Raw genomic sequence first — 25,648 nt, 5'->3', positions numbered from 1 at the left:
AAAATAAATAAAATAAATAAAATAAATAAAATAAATAAAATAAATAAAAATAAATAAAATAAATAAAATAAATAAAATAAATAAAATAAATAATAATAAATAAAATCAATAAAATCAATAAAATCAATAAAATCAATAAAATAAATAAATAAATAAAATAAATAAAATAAAATAAATAAATAAAATAAAATAAATAAATAAAATAAAATAAATAAATAAAATAAAATAAATAAAATAAAATAAATAAAATAAATAAAATAAAAAAATAAAAAAAATAAAAAAATAAAAAATAAAATAATAAAATAAAATAGTAAAGTAAAGTAAAATAATAACATAACGTAACACAACACATTACATAATGTGGTAGAGTAGAATGGGTCAGAACACAGGGATGTGTCCAAATAGTTCCCAGAGTCAAGGCCAATTCAAAGGCACCTTCCTGTGCTCTAAATCCCTCATGAAAAATTTGCATAGTTGCCAAAGCTGTTTATCTTCAGAATAATCTTTGCCTTTTGCTAAGCACACGGATATCATCACCACATTCTGCGATGGGGATTAAACAGCAACAGCTTTTGTTTAGCTGAGAAGGGCCGAGCTGCCTGTGAGAGCTAGGTGTGAATCTAAAGACCTGTTTAAGTACATTCATTTAAATAAAAACATTTAAGTATATTCTGAGAAGACATGACACTTCTTAGCGCAACGGTTTGGTGGTTCTGGGCTACTGCTAAGGTCCGGGGTCCAAGCTGGCACATCTTCTGGTCCTCCAAGGAGATTGCTGGCATAAATTACCCACAATGCTCCTGTTGTGGCCTCTCCAGCAGCCGAATCAGAGGAGGAAGAGGAGGAGGAGGAGGAGGAGGAGGAGGAGGAGGAGGAGGAGGAGGAGGAGGAGGAGGAGGAGGAGGAGGAGGAGGAGTAGGAGGAGTGGGAGTCAATTTCAACATCAAGGCATCCTGAGAGCTCTGACGGGGAAGCGGGAATGGAGCTGGCAGAGAGTCATACAGAGGCGGAGACGTCCATCAGCCCTCAGATGGAGAGTCAACAGCCTGCAGGTCTGGAAGTAGCTGATGAGGAGCAGCTGGGTCCAGTGCCTGAAGTGCGGAAGCGCAGAAGGCAGAGGAGAGGAGAGCAGTGGAAATCTATGGGCTGGTCCTGGGAAAGGAAGAGCCACTGCTGCTAGTGAGAGCCCACCCTAGCTCTGTCTGGGGATAAAAGGCAGGGACTAGAGATGAATAGATGTGGCAGACAACGATTCTTTTTTTCTTTCCTTACAGACATTTTTTTATATATTTAATTTTTTATTTTTTATTAACAAACATGTAAAATAGACACACACAAAACTTAGACGTACACCACATTTACACAATACAATATGAACAGGAGCTTCCTGTTCTTTCTAACAGGAAATTATCAATCGATACCGCTCACTGTATATATTTCCCCTTCTATTGTATTTCATTTGGATTTCACCATTCTTAACCTGCTTATTTTACTCTTAACTATTATTTTTTGAGTTTTGTTATGTTCCTTCATTGATTCTTGTTTCTTTCCTCCATCCACCTATACCATTTATCCCATATCTGGCAGAATTCTGATTCTTCTTTTCCCTGGATTTCTTTAGTTAGTTTGTCCGTTTCGGCACAGTCCATAACCTTTCTTATTGTTTCCTCTTCGCTCGGAATTAATTTGTTTTTCCATTTCTGGGCAAAGGCAATCCTTGCCGCCGTAATTATATGTAGTATTAAATACTGGATTTCTTTTTTGTATTTCGCAGACATTATTCCTAATAAAAAAAATAACTATTCATCTCCTAGCTGGCTGGACTTCTTAGCCTGTGTTTGGAAGAGAAACTTTTTTGCCGGAGTTGCCGGCACTCCTAATAATGGCATCTTTTGAGTTCACTTCTGAGAGTTGGTTGTGTTTGGGGAGCTGGGTCAGAACACCTCCATAACATCCAACATAGCTTTTTTCTGGAGCCTTGTGGGAAATTTAAATCAGGGAAGAGAGATACATATTCCCAGATTCAACTCCACCGGCTAAGCGGTCAATTGTGGACACATTTAACCAACAGCTGCTCGTCCTCACCTGCGGAGTTGTGTTGGTGATAGTTGATGAGCTCCGGGATAGTGTTGAAGTGGTGCTTCTCGGCCAGGAAATATTTGTTCTGGGGTGTCGAGCACACCACATAATGCCGAATGGTGCCCTGAGGTTCCCTAAGGAAGCAATCGGGAGTTAAAAAGGGACTCCAAGAGGAGCGAAGATGGTGACATGAGAAATTGGGACATCAGGTGGAAGGAGCCACTGCTGTAGGAAAAGAGAGAGAAGGTCCTCCCCGTTTAGAACGAAAGCGTTAGAAAGTTGGAATGGAATCTTGAGGTCATCTAGTCCAGGGGTCCCTAACCTTTCGGACCTCAGGGACCACTAAATTCATAAGTTTAATTCCTGCGGACCGCTAATATGGTCTGCCTAATGACTGGCTGGGTGGGCGTAGTTAGGTGGCCATGTGACTGGTAGGTGTGGCCAACTTGATGTCACTCACATGGAGGGGCGCCTCACCAGCCTCTATTCGCCCCTCCCCTCCCAACCATTCCTGACCTGCCCACCTGGGCTTCTTAGGGCCCCAACAGGAAGCAGTTGCTGGAGCTAAGCAGCCACCATGAGAAAGAGTTGATAAAACAGCTGAGTTTAAATTGGATCTGACCCAGAAGGAGGCTCCACAGAAGCAACTCACTGAGGACTAGGAGCGTAGGCTTTCCAAGCAGAGGGAAGACCTGTGGGAGTGCAAGGCCAGGTACCGGCGCCTGGAGGCTCAGCGGGCTGAAATGGTCAGCCAGTTCCAGGCCATGATGCAGTCCCACTGGAACAAGGCCCTCCGGCTCTTTGCCACCAGTGGCTCTTCCCTCCAGCCTTCGCCCAAAACCCCACACCAGGAGGCTGAAGCAGACCCCAAGTCAGAATTTCTGCCCTCCTCCAACCCACACAAAAAGACCCCGAAAGGGGAGACTCTCTGCACCAACACAAGTGTTCATTTTACATATCCGGCCCAGGAGCCGTAGTTTGAGGACCCCTAATTTAGTGCAATATAAAAAATACATAAAAATTTTCTGCAGACCACCAAAATCTTCCCCAGTTGGTGATCACTGTTCTAGTCTATCCCATTGTTCAATGGAGGAATCTCCCCCCCCTCCTCTTTATTTAAATTTTTTAACAGTTAATGATATAATGGAGGACCTATAAGAAGCAAAAACATATATCACTTTATATAATTACAATCATCTAGGAACCTAAAACTGATTACACTCAATTCTGATGCTTTTGTCCTGCATAATTAATAAACTTAAGCCAAGTGAATGAAGATCCTAATATTGCTTATACAGATGATACAGATTAACCGAGTTGGAAGGGACCTTGTAGGTCATCTAGTCCAACCCCCTGCCCAAGTAGACCCTACACCATTTTTGACAGATGGCAGTCCAGTCTCTTCTTGACAGCTTCCACTGTCAACCACATTTCTCCTAATACGTTGCTAAAATCTACAGACGGAGCCCTTCCTGAGGACTAGCCTAGTATGGAATTCACATTTATTTTTTATCAGTGGGTCACACTTACCCAGAGGACTTAGCAAACACAGAGACGGTGTATTTCCCTGTCTTGCTGATAGAATCTCGAACGATGAAACCGCCATCTTTGTCCTGAAATATAGAAATGCCTAAATTTTCTAGTCGTGAGGATTTGGAAATGATTAATTTTCCAGTGTGTCTCTTGATGGAAGCTCCTCTTGTGAGGTTGCTTCTAACCCTCTGATGAAGCCACGCTGACCTAAAGTGCTGGGTTACTAGCTCTAGTAGCAAGTAGTAGTTAGTAGTAGTAAAATTAAGTAGATTTGCCTGAACTCTATGTCTAAATTTACTGCACCCTTCACAAGGATAATAAGCAAAGAGAAAATTCTTGGCATACAATTTAGGATCTTAGAATGAAATGATATGCTAAACAAACTAGTTCCTGGTTATTAGCTACTCCTGATTGGATCCAGAAGCTAAGCAGAAATAAAAGGGGCAAAAAAGCATACACAGTGTACAGTATTCACAGTCAAAGATGATTGCCCCCCCCCCCCCAAATCCTTATTTAGAATTTCTTGCAATGTTTCTCCAACTTGGCCAGTTGAAGATATGTGGACTTCAACTCCCAGAATTCCCCAACCAACAAATCTCCTCTCCCCCAAGACGGCTGGGGAATTCTCAGAGTTGAAGTCCACGCAACTTTAATTTGCAAGAAATATAAATTCCTTACAATGAAAGAAGGGGAGGAGGAAGGATGGGTTAGACCAGTGGTTCCCAAACTTGGCAACTTTAAGACTTGTGGACTTCAACTCCCAGAATTCTCCAGTCCACAAGTCTTAAAGTTGCCAAGTTTGGGAACCACTGGGTTAGACAGACACAAAACCATACCTCTTTTTTCAGCAATTCCTCCGCTTGCCTTCTGGTTATGTTTTTCAAATACCACCTAAAACACAACAAGATAGTTGTCAAGAAAGAATACCTAGAATGAAGGTCGAGCATAGAGCCTTGTGGGATGAATCTATTTGGAGTAAAGAATGAAAATGAAAATTTCCAAAATATTTTATTAAGTGGTTCATTCCCAAACGTGCCCTCCTGTTTGATGCCAATTTGGTACAAAGCAACATTGAGCAGCTGCTCTCCCACCCATCTTATTACTAGCTGATCTTCTACTTCTGGCGTCCAGATTGACAAGCTATAAACTCAAATGGTGCAGGAGGCATGAAACATCTGGAGGAAGAAAAGACTGACCGACAATGAGGCAGAAGAGCCCAGACTCAAACTGAATAATGCAGTCAGTCCATTACTCTTCTGCCATCTGGACTCCATTCGATGTGTTAGACCAGGGGTCTCCAACCTTGGCAACTTTAAGCCTGGTGGACTTCAACTCCCAGAATTCCACAGCAGCAAATCCGGCTGGGGAATTCTGGGAGTTGAAGTCCACCAGGCTTAAAGTTGCCAAGATTGGAGACCCCTGTGTTAGACTATATCTGTCATCTCCACAGGTGGGGTTCAGCCAGTTCAGACTGGTTCACTGAACCGGTAGTTGCAAGAAGTGGCTGGCCCTGCCCCATCCACCCTTCCCATCCCTGGAGTCTCCACATGGCCCATTTTGGATGCCAGGTAAGTGCGGAGGCTCTGGGAGGGCCCAAAAAGTTTTGAAGGTCCGGAAGCGAGCCCATTTCCGGCCTCCAGAGGGCCTCCGGAGCCCAGGGGAGGCTGTTTTCGCTTTCCCAGAGCCTGGGTAGGGTGAAAACTCCCCACCACCACCACCAGCAGCGTGATGCAGGAGGCCAAGCAGGCCATGCCCACCCAGCAACCAGGCAGAGAACTGGTTGTTAAAATTTTTGAATCCCACCCCGGGTCATCTCCATGAATGGATCCAGCCCATGGCTCAGAAGACACTCACTCAAATATCTCCAGAGAATCTCTTGTTTCGGTGATGTAATTGGAGGGGATGTAACCTTGTTTCCTGGATGAAAGGAAGCAGAAGGGGCAGGGGAAGAAGAAGGAGGAGGAGGAGGAGGAGGAGGAGGAGGAGGAGAAGAAGAAGAAGAAGAAGAAGAAGAAGAAGAAGAAGAAGAAGAAGAAGAAGAAGAAGAAGAAGAAGAAGAAGAAGAAGAAGAAGAAGAATGATAAGACCATTAGAGTTCTCCTGCAGAACATCTCGGGCTCCCTTTATTAAACCTCAGAGAATGGCAAATCCAAAAACTAGAATCTTGGTGCTTACATAGCTAAGTTGAATACAGGCATTGCCTTACTTGAATGTCACAAACAACTGCTCAAAACTGACATTGTTTCCCTGTCCAGTGGGAAATTCCCATGATTAAAGGACTCAAGTCAGAAGGGATGGGACAGATAGTTTAGCTGTGCAGATAACCTAAAGGCATTTGCATACACACCCACACACCCTTCAAAATAAACTCTTGGGAACTCTAGCAATAGCACTTAGACTTATATATTGCTTCACAGTGCTTTTACAGCCCTCTCTAAGCAATTTACCTAGTCAGCCTCTTGCCTCCAACAATCTGACTCCCTATTTTACCGACCTCGGAAGGATGGAAGTCAACCCTGAGCCTGGTGAGATTTGAACTGCCAAATTGCAGGCAACTGGCAGTCAGCAGAAGTGGCTTGCAGTACTGCACTCTAACCACTGTGCCACCACAATTCTATCTCCTGAAATGCTAAACCAACATCAATTTAGACCAGCATGGTTGGCTGGGGAATTCTGGGAGTTGAAGTCCACAGATCTTAAGGTGGCCAAGGTTGAGGAACACTGATCTAGACCACCAATCAAACCCTAATGAAATCCACCCCAAGACAACGTGCCAATCCAGCTGTTGATGTTCTCCCATCTCATACCCATTCTGGTCTTGTGCTCTCCACCAAGATTCACTGCTCTCCTCCAGGATGAGATATTCTTCCCCTTTCTGTAGCTGCAAATCCTGGTCATTCATGGGGGTGTAATCGTAGAGAGCGATCACTTTCCTCGTCTTAGAAGGAATGCTGGGTGTTGGCTTGGGTGGCAGAGGCTTCTTCATGAACTTGGGAAGGGTTGGAAAAGCAAGGAGGAAAATAGTGAGGCCTACCAAGGGATCTGGTCATAAGGCTCATATACAATGCCCAGGCATCAGTGCTGTCGAATCTACCCACACCAGGGGGGGTCGCGGTGGCTCAGGTGGGTAGGACACTGAGTCAAAAGACCACTGAGAAGTAGACAGCTCGGCAGGTCGAAACCCAAGAGTGAGCCACGGGATGGAATGAGCTCCCATCAATTTGCTCCAGCTCCCACCCACCTAGCCGTTTGGAAGCATGAAAATGCAAGTAGATAAATAGGTACCATTTCGTCAGGAAAATGACAGGAGTGTGAAAAGAGACCCCCTCAGGCATCCCCTGGGCAACTGTGACGTCACCATCTAATCCTTACCACCCAGAAGTGCCTTAGAGGTTGCTTCCAACATGAATGTAGTAGCAGTGAGTAGAGGTTAGGGTTGTAGTAGTAATAGTAGCCACACCAGCCCATAGTTACCTGGTTCTCCTCTGGCGTTGGGGGCAGTGGCTTTTCGGGCTTCTGAAGCAAACGGCCACTTTTGAAACCTTCAAGGAGAGGACAAGTGTGAGTGATTGATTGACTGATTGATTGACATTGATTGATTGATATGGATTGATAGAGCTGATATCCTGCTTTTCTGGCCACAGGTGGCTAATCACTACCTTGGCTTAGGATCACAATTGGGATTAGAATTTCCACTGCTAATAAAAAGGGTTGCTCAGTGGATCCTTCCCAACGTTACAACCATTTTTGTCATTAAGTGAATCATGGAGATTAAGTGAATCCCTCTTCCCTCCTTGACTTTCTTTGTCAAAGACAACTCGGAAGGTTGCAAATCACATGACTCCAGGATACTGCAACCATTATAAACACATGCCAGCTACCAAGGGCCTCTCCTAAGTGTGAGGGGGACCCCCTGTAAGTCACTTTTTTCAGTGCCGTTCTAACTCTGAACAGCTATTAAACAAACGGTTGTAAGCCGAGGACCTCCCTGCACAACTAAAGGAAGGAAGGAAGGATGGAGGTTGAGATCAGAGTGAAGACACAAGGAGAAGGCAAGATGATATCTTACTTGGAGTTCTGCCGGCCAGCACTTTGCAACCCATAGCCATTTTTGCAGTCTGGAAGCAACAAAGATATTGTCCATCTGTCCAGAAACAAGGATGATATTTCTGCACCAGGTTACTGTTATAGTTGGTCACTGCAACAAAGATGGAATAAGAGAGGAGATTTCAGAGGAGCATGCCAAGAACTAACTCAAGACGTTGCAATATGATTTATTTGTTAAAAAAATTTCACTTAGCAAGTCAACATTAGGTCAATGTTCACCCCCTTTACTTTAACCCTGGCTCAACAAAGCACAAGGACTGCGTGACCCGACAAATACGCACACTACAAAAGTGCACCGACGAAACCGCAGTGAGAAAACCACGACATCATAAACGCAGCCACAACAACGTGCCGACAAAACCACGCCCGCAAAAGCGCAATTTAAGTTAAGGTAAGGGAAGCACGATTTAAGTTAAGGTAAGGGTTAGGTTTAGGATTAGGTTTAGGGTTAGGTTCAGGGTTAGGTTCAGGGTTAGGTTCAAGGTTAAGTTCAGGGTTAGGTTCAGGGTTAGGTTCAGGGTTCGGTTCAGGGTTAAGTTCAGGGTTAGGTTTAGGGTTAGGTTCAGGGTTAGGTTCAGGGTTAGGGTTAGGGTTAGGTTCAGGGTTAGGTTGAGGGTTAGGTTTAGGGTTAGGGTTAGGTTCAGGGTTAGGTTGAGGGTTAGGTTGAGGGTTAGGTTTAGGTTTAGGGTTAGGGTTAGGTTTAGATTTAGGGTTAGGGTTATTAGGTTGTTATTAGTTCTTTGTTGAAGGCGCGCTTTTGTTGGCGCACTGTTGTTGGCGTGCTGTTGTTGGCGCGCTGTTGTTGGCGCGCTTCTGCGCTAATTCGTCGGTTCAATTTTGACCTCACAGTTTTCTCGCCGTGGTTTTGTCGGCGCGCTTTTGTCGAGCATGCATTTGTCGGTGAACCAAAGGACTGTGTGTTTTCTGACCATGCACTGCCCAAACCAATCAATCCATCATATTATTACAGCTTAACCTGATAGCCTGGTTCACACAATCGACTTGGAAAAGGTCCGTTACCTACAATTGTCTTTTTAGCTGAAACTTGTACACACCCAGCCATTATACTAGCGTTTATCACTAGGAAACTTGCTTGGTGGCAGCCCTCAATCTCATAGTCTACAAATACATTAGAGTCGCCATCATCCAGGATTCTGTATCTGCCCTTTATTGGAGGCCCTAATACATTTCATTGGGTGACAAGACAGCCCTTCTCTGGTGCCACAACAGTTATGCATGTTTTAAACCACATGGATACTGACTGGTCTTCAGTTGGTGAACCCATCGAGTCCGTAGTTGTTCCATGGGAGAGAAGACATAGAGGGGTCCTTCATCGTATATAATCTTGGGGACACACAAAGCAGAGATAATGAACAGGGGTTAAAATATAACCATTGGTTTAGTGAAGGTACTACAAAGCTACATAGCACTGAAAAAAAGTGAGTTATGATTGGTCCTCATACTTCCGCCTGTCGCAATATCCCCATGAGTTTACATGATCACCATTTGCAACCTTCTGATGAGCGAAGTGAATAGGAGAGAAGCCAGGCCCGTTTAATGACCATTTGATTCATTTAAGAGAGCCAAGGTGGGGGCAGTGGTTAGAGTGCAGTATTGCAGGCTAATTCTGCCCGTCGTCAAGAGTTCGATCTTGACTGGCTCAAGGCTGACTCAATCTTCCATCCTTCCGAGGTTAATAAAATGAGGACCCAGATTGTTGGGGGACGATACGCTGGCTCCATAAACTGCTTAGAGAGGGCTGTAAAAGCACTGTGAAGTGGTATATAAGTCTAAGTGCTATTTACTATTAGGAATTGCAGTCATTTGCTCAATAACAAGGCCAAAAAAAAAGATCGTAAATTGGGCATGGCGCACTTAACAACTGTCTTGCTTAGCAACATAAATTCTGGCTCTGGTCCTGGTCATAAATAATGGTCTAGATGTATTATGCTTGTGTTGGGGGTGGTGGTGGTCAGGTTTAAGAGCTTGATTGACTGCAGAATTCATTGGATGCCTTAAGACAATCACTTTCTTGAGGCTAACCTGGGTAAAATTAGCATATGTTCCTTGATCAATTTTCTTGAGAAAAGAGGGGGCATTAAAAATGTATCCTTTACACACTTTTCTCAAGAAAACTTACCTAAGAGTGTGCTCCAATTTTACCCAGTGAACAAGAAAGTGACTGTCTTAAGTCATCCAATGAATTCTGCGGTCAATCCAGCTCTCAAACCTGACTTTTTCCCCCCATTACAAACACACCATCCTGGCTCTCTTAAGTGGATTCCCATGATTTACAAATCTTGCTCTTATTCTTCTAGCTTGACGTACAAACCATATTCATACACAAAGAATGTTTGGAAAGAAATTGCACAATATTACACAATGGCCAGGAGATATCTTAAGGATAGTTGGTCTGAGCCTTCCTAAGAGAGAGAGAGAGAGAGAGGGAGAGAGAGAGAGAGAGAGAAAGAGAGAGAGAGGAGGGAGGGAGGGAGAAAGAGAGAGAAAGAGAGAGAGAGAGAGAAAGAGAGAGAGGGAGGGAGAGAGAGGGGGGGAGGGAGGGAGAGAGAGAGAGGGAGGGAGGGTGAGAGGGAGAGAAAGAGAGAGAAAGACAGAAAGAGAGAGAGGGAGGGAGAGAGGGAGAGAGAGAAAGAAAGAGAGAAAGAGAGAGAAAGAGAGAGGGGGGGAAGGAGGCAGGGAGAAAGAGAGAGAAAGAGAGAGAGAGTGAGGGAGAGAAGGAGAGGGAGAGAGAGAGAGAAAGAGAGAAAGAGAGAGAGAGAAAGATATTTTATTTCAAGGAGAAAATGTTGGAGACTTAAACCATCTATCCAGGGGTCGGATGGAAAAGTGATAGCAACCAGTTCTCTGCCCAGTTGTTCGGTGGGCATGGTATATTTGGCCTCCTGCACCACAGTGGTGTGGGGCGTTTTTGCCCTCCCCAGGCTCCAGAGTCTTTCCTCGAGCCTCTGGGAGGGTGAAAACAGCCTCCCCTGGGCTCCGGAGGCCCTCCAGAGTCTGAAATCAGGCCTATTCCGGACTTCCAGAACTTCCAAGAGGCCCATTTTTAGCCATCCCACAGCCTCCAAGTGGGCCCTGCACTTAATTGGCATGATGAACGGGCGCGTGGAGACTCCTGGGAGGGGAGGGGCAGGGTGGGCGGGGCAACTACCGATTCAGCGAACTGGATGCAAAATTAACATCTGGTTCGCACGAACCTGTCCAAACCAGCTGAATCCTACCCTAGCATCTCTCTGGATGAAGGATTCTTACTTACAAGAAATTGTCGTGCAGAATAGTATTTTCTCAACCTTGGCAACTTTAAGATGCCTGGACTTCAACATCCTAGCCGGGGAATTCTGGGTATCGAAGTCCACGTTTCTTAAAGTTGCCAAGGTGGAGAAACACTGCGTTCAAAAGACAAGATGACTGATCTTCAGAATCAAAAGCATCCCCAATCAGGAGCCCTTTGGTTATACGGTTTCTAACTTTGTATCATACGATACGTAGCAGCTGACTATTTGAAGAGCTCGGTATTATATTTTCCCCATCCCTCCTAAACTTAGCTACTTTTGGCCTTGGCCCCGCCTGGCCCAGAACCCCAAACTCCTTGGTTAATGTTTCACCGGAAAGCTGATAGGAAAAAGAAACTTACTTGGAAGGGATACGGAAACCTTTCTATAATGGAAAATTGCTCGTGTTCATTTGTATCTTCTTTTCGCTGTATGCAAAAAAGTTTGAAAATGAAATAAATAATACAGACATGAATGGACGCATTCATGCATGCATGCATACATACAAGGAGTAGATCAAAGCTAAGTCTATGCTTCTGCGTTACACTTCTGGGGAATTTGAAACGCTGGGATCGTTCCACCTGGCTTCCATGGGCTAAATGCAAAAGGACGTTAATTTTCATAATCTAACTGTGAAATTCCCCTCCTGCCAAGCCAGTTAGACATCATTCCGTTGGTTGGCTTTTCATCCCTAGCCAAGGATCCTAATTTGGATACCACAATAAAAAGCAAAACAGGGGACAATGCTTTCTTATCGCTTGACTGACAGCTCCCTATAGCAGGGAGGGGCTGCAGTGAGAATGGCCCACCAACAAGCCACCTATGGGGGATTCAACCAGCATTTTTTTTTAGAACAGGCAGAAATGTCTCGTTACCAACACCCGTCGTTCTGGAGGCGGATTGTTTTCCGGAACCACAATCTCGACGCAGGTGATTTTATCAATGTCCACTGAGCCCTTCTTACTTCCTCTGCGCTGCAGGAAGACAGTGAAAAAAAAAATTGGAGGGGTTGTTTTTGTTTTTAAACAAAAAAAGAGACCTAAATTTTCAATCTACAATTTGTGCAGCTGGAGGGACGGTACAGATTAATTAACAGAGTTGGAAGGGACCTTGAAGGTCTTCTAGACCAACCCCCCCCCCTGCCGCCCAAGCAGGAGACCCCACAAACCATTTCTGACATATGGTTTGTTTAGTGACCGTTCATAGTTACGACGGCACTGGGAAAAGTGACTTATGGCTGTTTCTCACTTTGCCGCATCCCCATAGCCATGTTTTTCAGGCACTTGGCAACTGGTTCATATTTATGACCCTTGCTTTGTCCCCGGAGGTGGGGGAGGAGTTGTCACATGATCCCCTTTGCAACCTTTTGACAAGCAAAGTCAGATTCACTTAACAACCAAGTTACTAACTTACCAACAGCAGCGATTCACTTAAAAACCGAGGCAAGGAAACGGGGCAAAATTCACTTGACAAATATCTCACTTAACCACTGAACTTTTGGGCTCAATTGTGGTCATAAGTAGAGGACTACTTGTACTAAGACACTTAGGGGTGAAACGGGAGATAAAGTGAAGGTATCCGGTTGTTGATGTGTCTGAGATCTAATTCGTCTTTTTCCCTTCCAATAAATCTGGTTAAAGAAGACTTTGCGCCAATCTTGGGTTCAGGTCTCCAGGACTCACCCCACGTTCGAAGTCGTATTCATAGTAAGAGAGCTTGCTCTCGGTCAACAGAAAGAGGCGCTTCTTGAAATTCAGCGGGGAAGTCTTCTTCTTTTGCTGGGAACGTTTCAGAAAGATGCTCTCTAGGATAACATTGGACATGGCTCCTCTCGTCCTCCTCTTCCTCTCCCGCTTCCTCCTCCGTGATCAATTTGCTGAACTGCCGCTGGCAACAATCACAAAAATGCTAAGCAAAATTGAATAGTGGGATATATTTCTATCCATATATGTGTGTGTGTGTGTGTGTGTGTGTGTGTGTGTGTGTGTGACTTTAAATATATACCTCTTACCCTGGCTGGCTGATAAGGAGTCGAGCTGTGTAGCTCAATGTTTAACACATCTGCCTAAGAGGCAATAGAGCACAGGTTCGATTCCCAACAAGGGTGTGGCTAGCTGATGAGAGCTAAATAGCTTGAAATAGATCTATACTAGTCTCCCTTTATTTATTTATCAGCATAAATATAACAAATGTAACAAAAAGGCAACAGTAAAAAATATTGGGTTTCTGTCTGGATGGTCTCTTGTGACGAGCCGAAGACAGAGAGTGGAAGTGTGACCTCCCTCTCATGTTTGGGCATACCAGGGGTTGTGACTTTAAATATATATATATATATATATATATATATATATATATATATATATATATATATATATATATATATATATATATATATATATATATATATATATATATATATGTTATTATTTGTGCTGATAAATAAATAAAGGATAATAACACAAATATAACAAAGGCAACAGTAAAAATATTGGGTTTCTGTCTGGATGGACTCTTGTGACGAGCCTAATGACAGAGAGTGGAAGTGTGACCTTCCTCCCACACTTGGGCATACCAGGGGTTGTGACTTTAAGTATATATATATATATATATATATATATATATATATATATATATATATATATATATATATATATATATATATATATACACACATATGTACGTATGTATGTGTATATATATATATATATATATATATATATATATATATATATATATATATATATATATATATATATATATATATATATATATATATATATATATATATATATAGTGTGTGTGTGTGTGTGTGTGTTTTCATAGATTTTCATGGGTGTAGGTATGCTGGTCTTGTTGTATTCGGGTCTTTTCCCGTGTAAGATTGAGATTGAGATTGTCTTGGCAACATTTCGGCAAGGTCCCATTCACCATCCTCAGGCTCTGGTTTTGGGCTTCGTTCTTGTGCGGGTAAGGCGTGGTCAGTGCTGTTGTCTTTCTATAAATCTTGGGGGGGGGGGTTGGAGTGCTGGCTTTGTTGCTGTAGGTTGTTTTGTTGCTGAGGACAGCTCCAACCACGCCTTACTCGCACCAGCACAAAGCCCAAAACACCAGCCTGAAGATGGCGAGTGGGATCTCGCTGAAACATTGCCAAGACAATCTCAATCTTACATGGGAAAAGACCCGAATACAACAAGACTAGCATATACATATACATATTCATGCTCCAGTTGCTCAGCGTCACGGAGGCGCTGTATGCGCCATGCACGTGCGCAGAAATGCCGAAGCTTTAAACCATGGTAAGGAGCACAGGCGGGCGGGTGGGTCCTCCGGAGCAGTGTACTGTACCGGTACTCACCTGCAACCCACCACTGATATACACACACAAACACATATACCAAATTCTGTAGTTTTAAACAGTGGTATTTATTTATATCCAGTCATTCATAGATGATAGATAGATAGATAGATAGATAGATAGATAGATAGATAGATAGATAGATAGATAGATAGATAGATAGATAGATAGATATGATAGATGATAGATAGATAGATGATAGATAGATAGATAGATAGATAGATAGATAGATAGATAGATAGATAGATAGATAGAAGGTAGATGGATGGATGGATGGATAGATAGGTAGGTAGGTAGGTAGGTAGGTAGTAGATGAGTAGATAGGTAGATGATAGGTAGATAGATAGAATGATAGATGATAGATGATAAATAGATGATAGATAGGTGATTGATAGATAGATAGATAGATAGATAGATAGATAGATAGATAGATAGATAGATAGATAGACAGACAGACAGACAGACAGACGGTAGATGGATGGATGGATGGATGGATGGATGGATGGATATAGATAGATAGGATAGGTAGGTAGGTAGGTAGGTAGATGGTAGATGAGTAGATAGGTAGATGATAGGTAGATAGATAGAATGATAGATAGAATGATAGATGATAGATAGATGATAGATAGACAGACAGACAGACAGATAGTAGGTAGATGGATGGATGGATGGATGGATGGATGGATAGATAGATAGATAGATAGATAGATAGATAGATGATAGGTAGGTAGGTAGGTAGGTAGGTAGGTAGGTAGGTAGGTAGGTAGATGGTAGATGAGTAGATAGGTAGATAGATGATAGGTAGATAGATAGAATGATAGATAGAATGATAGATGATAGATAGATGATAGATAGATAGATAGATAGATAGATAGATAGATAGATAGATAGATAGATAGATAGATAGATATCTGAATATGTGGCAATGTGTAATATAGACTTACTCCTTTTGTATTAATTTTAAGCAATATTCTTTATTTGTGTAACCAGCAAAGAAAAAACCTGGTATCTTTCAACAACATTATTTTGAAGGGACAAACATATGAGGATAGCCAAGAAAACAAATATTCATATTTTTCATGGCACATTTTACTACTATACTTTTAATTACTTCAGTAGGAATGGTCAGATAGCCAGAAAAGAGCAGTGCTCTTGAGAGTTAACCTATTTTTCATTTCTGCCACACAGATATGGATGGGGACAGTATTGCCTATGGAATAGAATTTTTTTATTGGTCAAGTGTGATAGGACACACAAGGAATTTGTTTCCGGTGCGTAAGCTCTCCGTGTACATACAAAAAACATGACAGGTCACAGATCATAAATAATAGTTACAATCATTAATCATCAGACACAAACAACAACAACTGATAAATCATGTTACCAACAGAAGGAAAGATGAGAAGATAAAAAAGGATGAGAAATGAGAAGATGAGGAGGATAATAGCAAAACAGCCCTATTACCTGTGTTCTCCCGAAAATAAGACAGGGTCTTATATTATTTTTTTGCTCCAAAAGATGCATTAGTTCTTATTTTCCAGTTTAGAACTTATTTTCAGGGAAATACAGCACTAAATGTGTCTGTTTGGCTGACAATCTTAACTGTGGGTTATTTTGGGGGGTAGGGCTTCTATTCTGAGCATTCTGAAAAATCACAATAGGGCTTATATTCCGGTTGGGCTTTATTTTGGGGGAAACAGGGTACATGGCTAAATATCTTTAGGTCTAAGGCAGTACTGTGAGAATGAGCTGTTCAGCAGAGTGATGACAAAACAGCCTTTGTGTCTAGTTGTTTTGGCATGTTATTAAGACTATCATTAGATATTAGACTCTTGTATCCTGGGAAAACAGCTTGAATTAAAAAGGAGGGGGGGAAAGGAAGTGCTACTTCCTTGAACCACATTTTCCTCTAGTCAGGGAAATGGTTGTCATTTTGGTGTACCTACAACTCCCTTTTTTCCCACTGGTTCAGCATCTGCTGTGCACCAATGTGCTTTATGAAAATTGGGGGCTGTGCAACCCTAACATCAAGCAAGGAAGCCTGCTTGTAGTCCTAACCCATTTTCTGCTTGAAGATGGTCAACTGAGACAACCTTATACTCTCCCCTGATGACTGTCTCCATTGTAAAAATGCTACTCCTGCGGAAGGAAGAAATGAAGGTAGGTAGGAAGGAAGGAAGGAAAGAAGGAAAGAAGGAAAGAAGGAAAGAAGGAAAGAAGGAAAGAAGGAAAGAAGGAAAGAAGGAAAGAAGGAAAGAAGGAAAGAAGGAAGGAAGGGTGAGATTTCCATAATAACAGGTATCTGCCTCATGGGGCTTTGAGAAAAGGTCCACAGATGCCTTCAAATTCTACAAAGGCCCAATTGTCCACTAATCCTTGCCCTGCCTGTCTTTCCTTCAAGCTAACTATATCCAATATCTACTTTGTGTCCGCCCTTCTTTGCATCTATTTGTGTTGGGCTTTAACTCCAGAGGATCATGTGAATTTGGCCATTGTGTTTTGCAAACCACAAATTACACAGATGAGTGGCATGTGTGAACCTAGCCAGCACATCTCTGTAGAAGGCTGAAATCCTATAAAAGTCAACTAGATCAAGGGTCTCCAACCTTGGCAACTTTAAGATTTGTGGACTTCAACTCCCAGAGTTCCTCAGCCAACTTTAAGTCCACAAGTCTTAAAGTTGCCAAGGTTGGAGACCCCTGAACTAGACAGAACTTGCTTCTGAGTAAACCCAGGCTTCTGCAAAATGCCCACACAAAATAGGAAAAAAGAGTGCTCCTCTCTTGAAAAATGCACGTATCTGTTAGACAACTCAGATGCCTCTTCTGTGTAAATTTTTTTTTTGAAAAAATCAAGAATCACCATGCAATGCATAAGCTTTCAGCCTGCCTATAGAGGACAGCTGCATTCTCAGAGATTGGCAGGGCTGCATTCCCAGAAAGGTGCCACGTTAGAGGAGATGTAACAGACAGGCAGATGTAAATATTATGTAAAATGTTGGCACTGAATTTATTTCTTCTCCAGGCATTCACCCAATATACTGATATAGAGCAATTATTGCAATTGCTTAAAAGTTCTTTCCTTGCTGGAAGGAAGGTAGAAAAGAAGGAAGGAAGGAAGGAAGGAAGGAAGGAAGGAAGGAAGGAAGGAAGGAAGGAAGTGAGGGAGGGAGGAAGGAAGGAAGGAAAGAAAGAAGGAAAGAGAGGAAAAGGAAGGAAGGAGAGAAAGAAAAGGAAGGAAGGAAGAAAGGAGAGAGAGAGAAAAGGAAGGAAGGAAGAAGAGAGAAAAGGAAGAGGCGAGAGAGAAAAGGAAAGAAGGAGTGAGAAAAGGAAGGAAAGTAATAAACAAATAAAAAGGAGAGAGAGAAAAGGAAGGAAGGAAAGAAAAGGAAGGAAGGAAAAAGAGAGAGAAAAGGCAGGAGGAAGAAGAGAGAGAGAAAAGGAAGGAAGGAGGAATAGATTGATAGATAGATAGATAGATAGATGATAGATAGATAGATAGATAGATAGATAGATAGATAGATAGATAGATAGATAGATAGATAGATAGATATAGAAAGAGAGTCAGAGGCACGCACACACACACAGATGGTAGAGATGATAGAGGAAGAGGTAGCGGTGGAGAGATAGAGATAGAGAAACAAAACCTACTTACTGGCTATTTCCTCTTTCTTTTCTTCCTCAGATTACAGGCAATCCTTTCAGCGAGGGCCCCACCAGATTCTGGGAGAATGGACCCCCACTGCCTTCCTGATATCTGAGCAGAGGGTGACAGCGATGGCAGTAGCCGGAGGAGACTGATTTGAAGAGCCACATTGAACAACATGCAGTCCAACTCTTATCTGCCCTAACCCCACCCTTTCAGTTCCTCTTTTCTTAGTTTCTGACCAAGCTCTCTCTGTTTCCTCTCACCGAGAAGCCACATGGGTGCAAGTCAAGCTATTTTTTTTTAGTTTTTTTTGGGGGGGAGGGATCTCTAGTCTCTGCCCCCCCACCTCCAAAGGCAATGAAATCATCTCCAGGTGTGGAAAGGCTGGAAAAGGCAGCTGGACAACTGGATAGAAGGTGGAAGCCAGTCGTGGAGACCAAAAGAGACCCACAAAAGCCTTGTTGTTGGGTTGCATATAGTATTCTTCTTCCAACCGTTGAATTGGAAACGTCCTGTGAAAATTCAAAATCTTGGTACTTTGCCTTTTGGCCCTTTGTGGAAGAATAGGTGGCAGCACAGCAAAGCATAAAGAGACAGCTAAATAGTGATGGTTGGCATGAGTTGTTTAGCTGAAAAGGGGGAAAGAATTTATTAGACGCTAATAAAGAAGAATATTTGTAGCTCAATGTTGAAATCCAGGGTCCTTGGCGACTCTGAGCTTGGGGGTTTCCTTGCAGATGTTTCCTGATTCAACTAAGGAATATCATCACTGCTAGCTCTGCTTGGGTTTAGCTGTGTTCTGCGTGGTTCCAATTCATACACTCCATACCCTGAAATGTATGGCTCCTATAACCCAGCGAAATGAAGCTTATTCAGTAAACCAGGGGTTATACAATAATAATAGAATAGAATAGAACAGAACAGAATAACAGAGTTGGAAGGGACCTTGGAGGTCTTCTAGTCCAACCTCCTACTTAGGCAGAAAATCCTATACCATTCCAGACAAATGGCTATCCAACATCTTCTTAAAGACTTCCAGTATTGGAGCATTTACAACTTCTGGAGGCAAGTTGTTCCACTGATTAATTGTTCCGTCAGGAAATTTCTCCTCAGTTCTAAGTTGCTTCTCTCCTTGATTAGTTTCCACCCATTGCTTCTTGTCCTACCCTCTGGTGCCTTGGAGAATAGCCTGACTCCCTCTTCTTGGTGGCAATCCCGGAGATATTGGGACACTGCTATCATGTCTCCCCTAGTCTTTCTTTTCATTAAACTAGACATACCCAATTCCAGCAACCATTCTTCATATGTTTTATAAATGGTTTCGTGTGCGGTACAAAGCCAATCCATAGAGGAGATTCCTTTTGCAGCTTGAACTGGGAGTTTAATGTTAGTTGTCAAAATCTAGTTATAAGGGTCTTGCACCGTAAGTGTCTCTGACCACGTACAAATTGCATTTACTGCATCTGTTAGCATTGATTTTAGCCACCGCCTGTCTCCTCTTTTTTGCAATGATCAACATTAAAACGTGGTTTTTTCCAAACTGGTCTAATTCTACGAGGTCTCTTGTCGAAATCGTTGACTTTGGTAAGCTGGATTCTTCTGACATCTGGCTTGGCCCCCGGTTTGTTCAATCAAGAACTACAAGTCACGACTGATTGATTTCAAACCACAGACTAAGCCAAAAATAAACCAGCGACCATCTGGCTTGTTCTGTGCATGTGGAGAGACGCAACTCAAGCCCTCGCAAGCCTGGCCTCAACTGGGATGAAATCTGCAAAGAAAAAAGTCCTAAGGTTGCAAAGGCCACCCAGGCTTCCCCTTTTCGCGAATTTCACTCCAAAGAAGCGATGACATATTTTGGTTCTGTTTTCTCTTCCAGAGAAAAATCTCTACCCACCCCTCCTCCCTTCTGCTTTTTTTGCTTCTCTGGCATTTAAACACGGTTCCTCCTCTGGTCATTTGAGTGATTTTGAACCTAAATCACTGACCACGCTTTTACGAAACGACGAAAAAAGGAATTATTATTATTATTATTATTGCCGTATTTACTCTTGTACACCTCCACTTCCTGCCTTTTCCGACAGGGGGCAGCCGAGGTTTCCTTATTTCTTCCAAACTCTTGTGAGATGGGTATGGCGCTCTATCCTCCAAGCTTCCTTCCTTTTTTCTCTGCTCTATGGTCTTTATTTCCGCTTCCGGCGAGAGGCTCTTTCTCTGGGCGCCGCTAACGTTGGCAAGATGGTGAGTTAACCGAATCCGGTTCCATCCGCCGCCGGGGCTGAGGGTTGGGGCCTCGGAGCGGGGCTCAGGGAGGCGGCCAAGACCGAATAACGTGGCCGTGGGGCTCTCGTGGGACGCGGGGAAAAAGGAACGTGGTTTTATATTCGGTAAAGCCGGAGCGAAATATGGAAGGAATAAAGGACATGGTTCTCCTAACTACTAACCGCATTTCCTTCGCTTAGGCCTAGTTCCCAGTGCAGTAGCCAATCAGATCGCTCAAAAGGACTCCGTGATACTTAAAGAACCGATCCCGGAATGTCATTTTTCCTTCTCCCTCTCGGTCTCGTTTTCCTCTGTTGTGCATCTTAAATCAAGGGTCTTCAACTTTCGCAGCTTTAAGCCTGGCGGACTTCAACTCCCAGAGTTCGCCAGGGCTGGGGCATTCTGGGAGTTGAAGTCTTCCAGGCTTAATGTTGCCAAGGTTGGGGACTCCTATCTTAGATTGTTAAGTTTTAGCATCTTGATTCCCCAAGGCTGATTATGCGCTCTAACAATCCATTGTGTGGATTTTTGAATGTTTTTCATGGGCCAGCGTTGGCTTTTCCAACCCTGTTTTTTGTGAATTAGAGATCAAAAGATCCTCAGGGATCTCTGAAAGAATCAGTGAATTGCCCGTCCGAAAACATCGCGCTGTGATCGAAAAATGTAAAAATAAAGCGAAAACCTTACCCTAACCCCCCCAAACCTAACCCTAAACGTAACCCTTAACCTAATGCTAAACCTAACGCTAACCCTTAACCTAACGCTAAACGTAACCCTAACGCTCTAACCCTAACCCTTAACCTAACCCTTAACCTAAACCTAACCCTTACCTTTATGTGAATCGGCTTGCTTTAATTTTAATTTTATTTCAATTTTTAATTTTTTTCGTCACGCTGTGATGACGTCAAATGCGCGCTTTCGTCGAGCGCGGTTTTGTCCTCCGCGGTTTTGACGGGTCACGGAGTTTGCAACAAATGCTAAAGTAAAAGTGAGATTGGTAGTTTTTGGTTCTGCTTGCTGTAGGAAAGGCCTTCTAAGAAAGTCGGTGTCTCCTTCAGGGCCTTGAGTAAATTAATACATGCAGAATTTTTTAAAAATCTAATAAAATAAACCCTGTTTCTGATGAGCCAAAAGCTTTTCCTTGCTTGGGTGCTCTCTAAAACTTCCAAGCATACTAGCAGGCCGTAGTTCTGGAGTTGAAGTTTATATTTGTCTGAAGTGGTGTAGGGTTTCCTATCTAAGCAGGGGGTTGGACTAGAAGACCTCGAAGATCCCTTCCAACTCTGTCATTCTGTTTCATATTGGGAAAGATAGCAGTGTTGGAGAATTCTACCTGGAATATTTGCATGTTTTTCCCTACATGGGGAATGCAGAATTCTATTAATTGGTGTAAAACTGATTCCTTGACAGGTGAATGTCCCGAAAACCCGCAGGACTTACTGCAAGAAATGTGGCAAGCATCAGCCCCACAAAGTCACCCAATACAAGAAGGGTAAAGAGTCTTTGTATGCGCAAGGTAAGTTGTGTTTGGCGCATCCTTGTCTCTGTAATTAGCCCTCCATGCATTAAAGCACTGCGTTTCACTTCCTGATTTCTTTTAATGATAAAAGCAAGGGGCCCTTCTTTCCTTTCCTTTCCACTCTTTGATTTATTCTTAGGCACAATTGCCGTTTGCATCAGTTTCTAAATATATATATATATCTAAATATATACACTTTCTAAAAAAGCCTTTGTTTCTTCTCTATTAAGAGGAGAAAAGGCCCACCCTCTCAATTTATTTCCATCCAAACCAGAGGTCACGATTTTCACAAATGTTTAAACTGCTTATGCATATCAAGAACAAAAAGCCTCAAAAATAGGGGGCGGGGAGGGGAGAAACCTGTGATTGGGCGTTCTGAAAAGCATTGGGGCGGAAAGGAAGCAGTGAAACTCTCCATAAAGAATAGTAGCCATATAAATTTCTAACTTTCAAGAGCCATGGTATAAAAAACTTTGTAAATAAAGATGATTCGATTGATGTAATTGGTCGTGCTTTTTCACTCGTGAGGTTTGCAGTTGAGAAGAAACAACACCGTGATTTTATCTGAAACTTTCTTTTAGGAAAACGGAGATACGACCGTAAGCGCAGTGGGTATGGAGGTCAGACAAAGCCCATCTTTCGCAAGAAGGTAAGCTACACTTGGAGGTCTGTTCAATCTTATTTGAAGCATTAATGTTGGAAGATACAGAATTTTAAAAAATAGTTTTATTAATTTATAACATGACATGGAAAAGCAATAGGGACGCAGTGGCTCAGTGGCTAAGATGCTGAGTTTGTCAATTAGAAAGGTCAGCAGTTCGAAAACCTAGCGCCACAAAACGGAGTGAGTTACTTGTCCTAGCTTCTGCCAATCAGTAGATTGAAAGCACGTAAAAAATGCAAGTAGAAAAATAGGAACCACCTTTGGTGAGAAAGTAACAGCGTCCCATGCGCCTTGGGCATTGAGTCATGCCGGCCACATGACCCCAGAGACGTCTTCAGACAGCTCTTTGGCTTTGAAATGGAGATGAGCACCGCCCCCTAGAGTCGGGAACAACTAGCACATACGTGCAAGGGGAACCTTTACTTTATGCAAAAGCAAATTTTAGGGAAATTAGGAAAGGAAAAAGGGAAGTGGATAGTGGGGGAAAGCAAGGGGGGAGGGAAAGGGATTAACTTCCGACTCCTTTGGTGCAGTAAAATAAGGCATTAAGATCTACTCTCAATTTTTTACTTTTACATAATAATAGAAACCAGCCGTTTCTATAACAACGGAAGATCCAGAATTTCTACGTTAGGATGCTAACAAGCTGTAGAGCAGAGATTGAGATTGAGATTTGTTTTATTTATATGCCGCCCTATTCCCAGAGGGACTCAGGGCGGCGAACAACTCAAAGGGGAAAGGGAACACAAAAGTACAAGACAAGCATTTAAAATAGCCAACAGCCACACAAGTCGAGAGGGGAAGGGAGCTCATCGACCCCAGGCCTGCCGACACAGCCAGGTTTTAACGGCTTTTTGGAAGGCCTGGAGAGAGGTGAGGATCCGAATCTCTGCGGGGAGTTCGTTCCAAAGGGCCGGAGCTGCCACAGAGAAGGCCCTCCCCCGGGTCGTAGCCAGATGGCATTGGCTGGTAGACGGAACCCGGAGGAGGCCAACCCTGTGTGATCTAATGGGTCTTTGGGAGGTAATTGGCAGCAGGCAGTCTCTCAAGTACCCAGGTCCAATACCATGAAGGGCTTTATAAGTGACGACTGGCACCTTGAAGCGTATCCGGAGACCGATCGGAAGCCAGTGCAGCTCGCGGAGGATAGGTGTAACATGGGTGTACCGAGGTGCACCCACAATCGCTCGCGCGGCTGCATTCTGGACGAGTTGAAGTCTCCGAATGCTCTTCAAGGGCTGCCCCATGTAGAGCGCATTGCAGTAGTCTAGTCTTAAAGTTGCCAAGTTTGGGAACCACTGCTGTAGAGGGATTAAGGTATGGTCTTTGAAGGGTCAGCAGATAGAGTTGCTTTCAGTGATTCAATAAAAGGGTCTTGAGCCCAGGCCAAGAAAATAACAGGTCTCAAGACAAGCCCCTCCGTAGTTGATATGAAGATAAAGTGAAGAATAGAAGCACGTTCAGACTTGCTAGATTCGCTTACTGTAGCTATTGCAAGAAAAACAGCCCTCCCTTTTATGGCATTGATGTATTTTATCTGGTCTACCTTGTTGGGACTGTGACCTTAATGAATAGGCCCCAAGTCAAGAAAGTTTTTTAAAAAAAAGCTTTCTACAAACCCAGCCTTCAAAGTCCGAAGCTCGCAGCAGACGGAGAAAACTGAGAAGGGTAGAAGTTTCTGAAATGATCCGGCCTTGAGGATGTATGACACCACCTCCTTCCTGCTTGCAGGCAAAGACCACAAAGAAGATTGTGCTGAGACTGGAGTGCGTGGAGCCGAACTGTCGGTCCAAGAGGATGCTGGCCATTAAGAGGTGCAAGCACTTCGAGTTAGGAGGAGACAAGAAGAGAAAGGTACCGTTTCTTCTGATCTAGGTTTCCCAAGAGCAGACTCCTCATCCCCATTAAAAATCTCCTTTCGTTTAAGTTAAAGGGAATTCCTCTCCAGCAATGTCCCTGCCAACAGTCTTTCATGAGATTTCACAACTACAGACCTTTATGGGGCTTGGAGAGCTGCCAGGCTGATATCTTCCAAATGCCACTCTGTAGCAGACAATACTTGACAAGAAGTCAGGAACAGATCTTCACCCTAAGGAATTGAACCAATTGTCTCCTGCAAACTCCACTCCCCTTTCGCTCCTCTCTTTTCCCTGTGGGAGGGGCCATTCACCATCCACCTGTGCCTTTCCTCCTGAGTCAGCCCTTGTTCCTTAGCTGTTCTCTTCTCCTGGCAGCTCTGTGCATGCGCACAGTGGGAAGAGACTCCAGCTGTTCTTCTGCCCCACTAATATCCGACTCTAAAGGCAGCTGATAACTGTCGGACAGCCCTGGCCCTGTCTCTGCCTCCGACACAGAGCCCTCATCAGAGCCTTCCCCAGATTCCAGGACCGGCCCATGTTCCTCCCCAACCTCCTCACTATCTGAGTCTGCCACCAGCTCTGCTGGCAGGTTGTTTGAGTAATATTCTGGGCAGTGGTTGATCCATTTCTTTAGTGCAGGGCTATCAAACTCACGGCCCACGGGCCAGATTCCTCATGTGCTGGCCCTACCCGGTTTAGCAATGGGGGAAAAGTCGCGATATGTCATGTTACGCCATCGTGACAAGGAACATTTGATACCCCTGCTTTAGTGTTACGAAACAAAACTGGTCTACTTGGATGAATATGTGCTTAGCTGTTCTGGAGATAGTAGCTTTCATGTGGAATACCAGATTAGCCACTGAATTGGGTGGAATACAAAGGATAAACGGAAAGCATTTGAGCAAGGAATATATAGAAATGTGGTAAATCTACTAGTTTTCTTTTATCAGGATAAACGTTTGAAGTTATACCTTTTGTTGTTTTTTCACATTTGGAAAAAATGAGGGAGAACCAGGTTAGAAAATGTTATCTAGGGCCTTCCGTGTCCCAAGATTCTGACTTCATAGATTTTTAATCGAAGTCTAGGCATATTTTTAGTTTTCTAAGACGGGGATTCTTTTCAAAATTGAAAATTCATCAAACAAAATGTGTTTTCATCTGTGCCTAGAGCAGATGCTTAGTCAGTGTCTTATTTTTCTTTTCACAGGGCCAGGTCATCCAGTTCTAGATATCCTTTGGTATGGAACCCATTAAAATTTTGTCAGAACACAATGATTCCTTGTACTTTCTTTGCTGTTTGTTGTTGGGAGATCCCCCCCCCCCTCCTTAAGA

General features: G+C 43.2%; 2 protein-coding genes across 2 annotated transcripts in view; one reads left to right on the top strand and one right to left on the bottom strand.

The window, feature by feature from the left end:
* BTK (Bruton tyrosine kinase) overlaps nt 1-18,287 on the bottom strand; it is a 23,501-nt gene extending 5,214 nt beyond the window's left edge. The window contains exons 1-12 of the mRNA XM_087727107.1: nt 18,019-18,287; nt 12,692-12,896; nt 11,885-11,983; nt 11,372-11,437; nt 8,982-9,063; nt 7,682-7,810; nt 7,087-7,154; nt 6,420-6,601; nt 5,467-5,529; nt 4,449-4,503; nt 3,610-3,692; nt 2,070-2,213 (exon numbers count right to left, since the gene is read on the bottom strand). Coding sequence (XP_087583233.1) covers nt 2,070-2,213; nt 3,610-3,692; nt 4,449-4,503; nt 5,467-5,529; nt 6,420-6,601; nt 7,087-7,154; nt 7,682-7,810; nt 8,982-9,063; nt 11,372-11,437; nt 11,885-11,983; nt 12,692-12,832 — 1,112 coding nt within the window. The 5' untranslated portion in view covers nt 12,833-12,896; nt 18,019-18,287. The remainder of the gene's footprint in view (nt 1-2,069; nt 2,214-3,609; nt 3,693-4,448; nt 4,504-5,466; nt 5,530-6,419; nt 6,602-7,086; nt 7,155-7,681; nt 7,811-8,981; nt 9,064-11,371; nt 11,438-11,884; nt 11,984-12,691; nt 12,897-18,018) is intronic.
* Nucleotides 18,288-20,145: 1,858 nt separating this feature from the next.
* RPL36A (ribosomal protein L36a) lies at nt 20,146-25,591 on the top strand. Its single transcript, XM_087727637.1, has 5 exons — nt 20,146-20,253; nt 21,685-21,790; nt 22,375-22,442; nt 24,189-24,311; nt 25,524-25,591. Exons 1-5 carry the CDS (start codon nt 20,251-20,253, stop codon nt 25,542-25,544), a joined length of 321 nt encoding a protein of 106 aa, XP_087583763.1. The 5' UTR covers nt 20,146-20,250; the 3' UTR covers nt 25,545-25,591.
* The last annotated feature ends 57 nt before the right edge of the window (nt 25,592-25,648 follow it).

The sequence above is a fragment of the Thamnophis sirtalis genome, unplaced genomic scaffold (assembly GCF_051295495.1).
Source record: "Thamnophis sirtalis isolate CommonGarterSnake01/CBP01778 unplaced genomic scaffold, rThaSir2_p1.2 scaffold_13, whole genome shotgun sequence".
Taxonomy (NCBI): domain Eukaryota; kingdom Metazoa; phylum Chordata; class Lepidosauria; order Squamata; family Natricidae; genus Thamnophis; species Thamnophis sirtalis.
This window is presented reverse-complemented; position numbering and strand designations above follow the sequence as displayed.